This window comes from Panthera pardus, unplaced genomic scaffold, assembly GCF_024362965.1.
Source record: "Panthera pardus isolate Hobbes unplaced genomic scaffold, ASM2436296v1 HiC_scaffold_19, whole genome shotgun sequence".
In the NCBI taxonomy this organism is placed as follows: Eukaryota; Metazoa; Chordata; class Mammalia; order Carnivora; family Felidae; genus Panthera; species Panthera pardus.
This window is the reverse complement of record NW_026526754.1, coordinates 14,395,612-14,403,938: the sequence shown is the minus strand read 5'-3', so window position 1 is coordinate 14,403,938 and position 8,327 is coordinate 14,395,612. Positions and strand designations below refer to the sequence as shown.

General features: G+C 40.3%; 1 protein-coding gene across 1 annotated transcript; it reads left to right on the top strand.

The window, feature by feature from the left end:
• Positions 1-556: 556 nt before the first annotated feature.
• On the top strand, positions 557-8,022 carry DUXB (double homeobox B). The gene is given in 7 exon segments (XM_053906822.1): positions 557-560; positions 1,452-1,538; positions 1,778-1,852; positions 5,895-5,933; positions 6,295-6,449; positions 7,632-7,948; positions 7,950-8,022. Coding segments are annotated over 7 exon segments (750 nt in total).
• The last annotated feature ends 305 nt before the right edge of the window (positions 8,023-8,327 follow it).

Here is an 8,327-nt window from a genome sequence, read left to right as displayed (position 1 = left end):
AGGCCTCTCACTGGGCTCTGTGCTGACAGCTCAGAGCCTGGAGCCTGCTTCGGATTCTGTCTCCCCCTCTCTCTGCCCCTCCCCAGCTCATGCGCTGTGTCTCTCTCTAAAAAATAAACAATTAAAAATTATTTTCAATAAAAAATATATATAATGTAGGTAGATCTTTCCAAAATTATAAATAATATCAAGCCAAAATTAAAAAGCATGAGTACAACATGGAGAACATGTTTTAAATATATAAATGCATATATGTATTGCATATATATATATAAATTGAACAGTGTATGTACACTAGAGAGCACAGATTCTAAGACATATTTGGAAAGATATTAGGGTATCTTTAAAGTTTTAAAACTGCCTGGTAGAATCTGTACTTCCTCTTAATCTGATTACTTCAAGTTTCTTTCTAAAAGTGTTGAACAATAATGAAGGGATTAGATAGAAAGGTATATAAGAAATGGGTGGGCCACCCTTGGTGTTGATAAGCCTGTCGTCTTCCAGAGCTGCTCAGTTGCCCAGTGACCTCCACGGAGTCCAGGTACCTCTTCCCAAGATGGGTTTGAACAGCACTGAGAGTGGCAAATTTTCATCTGCATTTTGCTCTCTTCTTCAGTAATGCCATGTGCTTTATTTCCCAGAGTTTATAAAAGTTAAATCACAATCATAATTAGAGGGACAGATGGTTGGAACAGAGCTGTTTTGCATTGATAAGTTGTTAGAGGATTGATGGGTGCTTTAAAATTGGAGATTGGAATTTTCCATTTAAAGTAACAGCCAGGAGTCCCACAAGTAGGTTGTCAAAAGTTTCAAAGTTGACATTGTAAATGGAGAAAAGTATATATATGGAACACCTACCTTTAAAATGTATGGGGCACCTGGGTCTCCTTTTGCTTTTTTTTTTTTTTTTTTTTTTTTTTTTTTTTTTTTTTTGAGAGAGAGAGAGAGAGAGAGAGAGAGAGAAAGCATGAGGGAGGGGGCAGCCAGGGAGATAGAGAATCCCAAGCAAGCTCCTCACTGACAGCACAGAGCCCAGTGTGAGTCTCATTATCAAGAACTAGGACTCAATATAACTGCGAAATCATAACCTGAGTCGAAATCAAGAGTCAGACACTTGCAGTGCTCGGGCAGCTCAGCTGGTTAAGCATCTGACTCTTGATTTCGGCTCAGGTCATGATCTCATGGTTTGTGAGTTTCAGCCCTGAGTTGGGTGCCACACTGATAGTGTGGCACCTGCTTGGGATTCTCTCCCCCACCCACCCCCCCACAACGCCCACCACAACTCTCTCTCTCAAAATGAATCAACTTTTTAAAAAATTTTTAAAAATATATAGAATCATTGATGAACCTACAGGCTTTCATCCTAGAAAAACATATGACATATGTTCACACAGAGTTTTTAATCCATAAACATATCCTTCGTACTCCTCTTCCCATTTTCTCTTGACCAGGCAGACTACAAAAAGAAACCTGGCAAGGCAGGACTGTTTACAACCAGAGTCAAAAGGATATCCTCCAAGGGGGGCCTGGGTGGCTCAGTTGGTTAAGCCTCCAACTTCTGCTCAGGTCATGATCTCACAGTTCATGAGTTTGAGCCTCACATCGGGCTCTGTGCTGACAACTCAGAGCCTGGAGCCTGTTTCAGATTCTGTGTCTCCCTCTCTCTCTGCCCCTGCCCTCCCAACCCCCTCTTGCACCCTGTCTCTCTGTCAACAATAGATAATAGAACTTTTTTTTTTTTTAATTTTTATGAAAATAAAAAAGGATATCCTCCAAGCATCATTTGAACAAAACCCTTACGCTGATAAAGCTACCAGGAAACAATGGGGCAAGGAAATTGGCATTCCAGAGTGTAAAATTCACATAAGCATTAGGTTTCTATTTCATGATCTGTCAGATTCCAGATAAAGAGAAATGCTGGGATCAAGACTCTCAGGTAATTCTTTTATGTCAGGTATGTTACTCAGAAGATTTTTATTGTTGTATACCAAAAGCAAGAACTGTGTATCTTTTACCAATTGTGGAAATACCGACTGGGTATATTCACTGACAGAAGAATATACTGGTTCAGGATCTCCCAATGGGAGATACATCAACTTTTGAGATTTAGGCAATTTAGGAAATTAGGACACTATAATAATATGGTATCATTAAGTATTGATACATACTGGGGCACCTGGCTGGCTCAGTCACTAGAACATGTAACTCTTGATTTCAGGGTTGTGAGTTCAAGCCCTACATTGGGATAGTGATTAAAACATTCCATGCTCATGGGTTGGAAGAATAAATATTGTCAAAATGTCAATACTACCCAAAGCATTCAATGCAATCCCAATCAAAATTGCACCAGCATTCTTCTCGAAGCTAGAACAAGCAATCCTAAAATTCATATGGAACCACAAAAGGCCCCTAATAGCCAAAGTAATTTTGAAGAAGAAGACCAAAGAAGGAGGCATCACAATCCCAGAATTTAGCCTCTACTACAAAGCTGTAATCATCAAGACAGCATGGTATTGACACAAAAAGACACACAGACCAATGGAATAGAATAGAAACCCCAGAACTAGACCGACAAAAGTATGGCCAACTAATCTTTGACAAAGCAGGAAAGAATATCCAATGGAAAAAAGACAGTCTCTTTAACAAATGGTGCTGGCATAACTGGACAGCAACATGCAGAAGGTTGAAACTAGACCACTTTCTCACACCATTCACAAAAATAAACTCAAAATGGATAAAGGACCTGAATGTGAGACAGGAAACCATCAAAACCCTAGAGGAGAAAGCAGGAAAAGACCTCTCTGACCTTAGCCGTAGCAATCTCTTACTCGACACATCCCCAAAGGCAAGGGAATTAAAAGCAAAAATGAATTACTGGGACCTTATGAAGATAAAAAGCTTCTGCACAGCAAAGGAAACAACCAACAAAACTAAAAGGCAACCTACGGAATGGGAAAAGATATTTGCAAATGACATATCGGACAAAGGGCTAGTATCCAAAATCTATAAAGAGCTCACCAAACTCCACACCCGAAAAATAAATAACCCAGTGAAGAAATGGGCAGAAAACATGAATAGACACTTCTCTAAAGAAGACATCCAGATGGCCAACAGGCACATGAAAAGATGCTCAACGTCACTCATCAGGGAAATACAAATCAAAACCACACTCAGATATCACCTCACGCCAGTCAGAGTGGCCAAAATGAGCAAATCAGGAGACTATAGATGCTGGTGAGGATGTGGAGAAACGGGATCCCTCTTGCACTGTTGGTGGGAATGCAAATTGGTGCAGCCACTCTGGAAAACAGTGTGGAGGTTCCTCAGAAAATTAAAAATAGACCTACCCTATGACTCAGCGATAGCAATGCTAGGAATTTACCCAAGGGATACAGGAGTACTGATGCATAGGGGCACTTGGACCTCAATGTTTATAGCAGCACTCTCAACAATAGCCAAATTATGGAAAGAGCCTAAATGCCCATCAACTGATGAATGGATAAAGAAGTTGTGGTTTATATACACAATGGAGTACTACGTGGCAATGAGAAAGAATGAAATATGGCCCTTTGTAGCAACGTGGATGGGACTGGAGAGTGTGATGCTAAGTGAAATAAGCCATACAGAGAAAGACAGATACCATATGTTTTCACTCTTATGTGGATCCTGAGAAACTTAACAGAAACCCATGGGGGAGGGGAAAGAAACAAAAAAAAAAAAAGAAGTTAGAGTGGGAGAGAGCCAAAGCATAAGAGACTCTTAAAAACTGAGAACAAACTGAGGGTTGATGGGGGGGTGGGAGGGAGGGGAGGGTGGGTGATGGGTATTGAGGAGGGCACCTTTTGGGATGAGCACTGGGTGTTGTATGGAAACCAATTTGACAATAAATTTCATATATTGAAAAAATAAATAAAAATAAAAAATCTTTAAAAAATAAAATAAAATAAAATAAATTAAAATAAAATAAAATATCTTTGGGGCAGCTGGGTGGCTCAGTTGGTTAAGTGTCCAACGTGAGAAAGGTCATGATCTCATGGCTTGTGGGATCGAACTCCATGTCAGGCTCTGCATTGACAGCACAGAGCCTGCTTGGGATTCTCTCTCTCTCCCTCTCTCTGCTCCTCCTCCACTCGCACTTTCTCTCTCAAAAATAAATCTTAAAAAAAATTAAAAAACAAAAATCTTAAAAAAATGTTCTGATACATCCTGCAGAATGATGATTAATACGTAATTATGAGGAAACTGTGGGGCAAGAACTCACATAAATTCCCAATTTTCAGGCTAGGTTTTTTTAAACACCTGAAATGTGATTTTCACACACACATATGAAGTAGGGGTCTGGGTCAGACGGTTGGGCATCTGACTTTGGCTCAGGTCATGATTTCAAGGTTCATGAGTTCGAGCCCCACGTTGGCCTCTGTGCTGACAGCTCAGAGACTGGAGCCTGCTTTGAATGTGTCTCCCTCTCGCTCTACCCCTCCCCTGCTCATACTGTTTCTCAAAACTAAAAAACGAACAGGGTGCCTGTGTGGCGCAGTTGATAAAGCATCTGACTCTTGATCTCAGCTCAAGTCATGATCTCAATGTCTGTGAGTTTGAACCCTACATCAGGCTCTGTGCTTGGGATTCTCCCTCCTTCTCTCTGCCCCTCCCCAGCTTGTGCTCGCTCTTTCTCTCTCAAAATAAACAAACTTAAAAATAATTTAATTAAAAAAATTTTTAAGTATATGAAAATCCCATATTGTATTATTTTGAATGGTACTGATGTAAAAATTAAACTAAGTTGGATTTCTTCAATAGCTGTAAACAATTATACCAAACAGCATTTAAAACAATGAAGATCAATGAAAGTGTGCTTTTAGAAGAAAATTATGAGTTCCTAGTTTTGTGTCTGCACAGAGCCTCCAATAAGCCATTGGCTAAAAGGTCCTCAGTCTGAGGGGTGCTGAAGAGAAATGTTTTACTCTTCTTCATGCATTAGTTCTGGGTGTGAAGAGATAGCTTATTCAATTCCCAGTAATAAAAGTACATACTATGGGACTATCTGGTGATGTGCTTAAGGCTTACCTGCAAATATTCTCATTTCGAAAACAGATAACCTTTTAGCACAATGCCTGGATGAGAGTGATTTGTTAAATATTGGTTGTCATTAATACCCTAATTCCTACTGCAAATTATCAAAATAAAACAACTAATTAGAAAGTACACTGCAAATCTGACTCCAATAATGAGGAAACAAAGAAAGAGTTCAATTGGTTATATTAGTGACAAGAGTTTCACAGCAAGGTGTACTGGGTCCTTGAAGTCTCCTTACTTATTGCTGATTATGGGATAAGAGGGAATGTGGATGAATGTTAGTACAGCTCTAGGACCATGGCTAATTTACTCCCCATCTAAAGAAATTCTTTTCACAATCAATTCCATATGTATTATATACAATAAAATGGTATTTCTTCTGTGTTTATTACATAAAATAAAATGGTACTTCTTATGAAGAGATGATAGGGCCCAAGAAAAGACATCCACACATAGAAGACATGTTATGAGAGAGAGATGGGAGGAGGGAAAGGGAGAAAAAAAAATATTGATCTCCTTTGATAGAACAGTGTCTCTTAAATCAGGGAATTTTACTTGGGATACCATGAGGATGACCATAAAAGAAATGCTGTCTTGAATTGTATGCTCATAATAACTCCTAGGATAATACATCACTTTTTTTATGGATATTATCCCAATGGCAGTTGATCAAATCAATTTCATTTAATTGCCTTGCCTTGATACTTGGAACAACACAGATTGAGTTACATGACTTCAACATCTTCTTCTCCCACTTAGATTTGACTTAAAAACCTCAGATCCAAACAAAGACAATTGGAATTTGGATGCTCCTTAAGATGAAACCCAGGAACAAAATCAGCTGCCTCGGTCTCAAGGTAAGAATCCACTGGTCCAAATGCCTTTCTTCAGTGGATCCCAGAGAAAGTGAAAACGGCTCTGCATGTTGTGCCCATATTCTCGACAAAAAAATTATTATCTTAGGAGGCACTTACAGCTTGTTCTGGGCACCCTAGCGTCAGAAATAAAGGCATGGCCCCACAGCTGGCTGCGACAGGCAGGTTCTTAGCACGCAAGGCTCTGGGCCTTTTGTCTTGCTGCTCTAAGCAGGGTGGCATCCTGTTCTGTCAACCTCAGGGATTCAAGGGGAGTGTCAGCATTATCTTCCTAGGTTCAAGTTTTCAGTTCAAATATAAGAACTGTCCTAAAAGACACCTTCTGTTCCATGTTCTCTTTTAGAATACTTACCAAAAGCAGCCAGAGAAGACTGGACATCCATCACAGGACCTCAATCACATATCCTACTTCAAGCTTTTGAGAGGAACCAATTCCCTGATATTACAACCAGGAAAAAACTGGCTAAAATAACAGACATTCAGGAATCAAGAATTCAAGTAAGTTCTGTCTATGGCACCAAATATGTTCTACCTGTAAGTGATGTTATATTACCCTCTGATGGGCTGCTGAAAAACTGACCTGAGATTATCACAATCATCATGGGTAACAGTATGGATTGGTAAACATCTAGCATCGCAAGTCAGATTCCTGCAAAATGAAGAATTCTGTCAGTGTGATAACCATTTAGAATCTCCAGCAGCAAAAATGGGGGGAAATATGAAAGTTAATACTATCTATTTTGGGAATACCCTGTCAGGTTTTCTACAGCTTGACACTGCTTGGTCATTTTGGTCCAGATAATTCCTTTCTTATGAGGTTGTCCTGCGCCTAATCAGTATTTTTAAGCATTCCTGGCCTCAACCAAATACCCTGCCTACCTACCCCTCCACCAACTTGTGACAGCTTCAAAAATCTACAGACTTAGTCCAATGTCCTCCAGTTGAAAGAAAAAAATCACTCTCACTGGGTACCTTCTAAAGTTATGAGGACAGTGGTTTAGTGTATGTTAAATGCTCATGACTAGGAAACACATTCATAGCTTTATCAGTACAGTGTGTTAATTAATCCTTGATCAGATTTATTTATAACCACGTATATAAGATTGGGATTCTTATACACATGTTGGCAAAGAGATAAATGTCAACCTGGTCAAGAAAACTTACTTGCTGATCCAATGTTGAAATTAAAGGGAAGAATCTAAAGCATATGCCTTTTCAACCAGTTTCAATCCATCTATAGTTGATTGCTAAGTGTGTTAGGACCTCAGTTTTTGTGTTTGTATGTGTATACACACATTCATATGTACACATATATACATACACACTGTACACAGGAATCAGAGTAATTAACGACATATATATACAATAGTTCTATTTCACGTGAAACACACCCACGCACACCCCATTCTGATAATGGGGCCTGTATTAATAGCCCCTTTGCTTTACATAGTATGAGAAACCAAGCCAGAATCACTTGTCTTATGACACGGTCTTTTTCTTCACATAGATGTGGTTTCAGAATTAAAGATCTCTATACCCAAGGCAGAGAAGTGAGTCCATGAATTCCTTGGCAGACAGTCCAAATGCAAGACCAGGTCTGACAGCTCAGCACCACCAAATTGATCTGCCCACTTTCCCAGGCAGGTCTCATCATTTTGCTTCCTCCCATTTTTTCCGTAGGAACCAAACATTTCTACCTGCTCCTCTCCCATCCCAGGAGTCCTCTGTCTCTTGTGTGAACCAAGGACCAAGCGTCATGATGGTACAGCCCATAAAGACTATGCAGAGAGAATTCTCTACTCTCCTCGGAATTACCGGCCAATACCATCAACTCTGCGAGTGTCAGATACTCAGGCTCCTTTCTGGCTGCCAAAGCAAGAAAAGTGCCAGAATCACAAAGAATTGAAGCACACAGGAGTACTACAGTTGAAGGACTACTCTCAGCCTCATCCTGAGCACCAAAACCACCAACTGCAGGATCTGGGGCAGGTAGACATATATTCTGCAATGGTGGGATGAAATCTGCCAGACTCTGATTGCAAAGTGGGATCCTCGAGGAGGGACACACTGAGACAGTCATCTGGAGCACAGTCAACTGGACAACCATCTCATTCCCTTGGCCAACTCACCAGCAATGTGCAGAAACCTCAAGCCTTCATGTCAACTGTTATCCACAGATTTTCAGGAACAGGTACATTTTCCGAGTCCTGGCCCACAAAAAGAGGACCCTCCAGGACCCCAACTGTGCTTCAGTGAAGCTGCTTTTCAGGCTGTGTTCCATATGCTACAAAGCTTACCAAGGCCTGAGAGTCCAGAAAAAGAAGTCATTCTCAGAACCTGGTCCAGACCTCTCTTCTTTTGATGCAAATCAGTGCA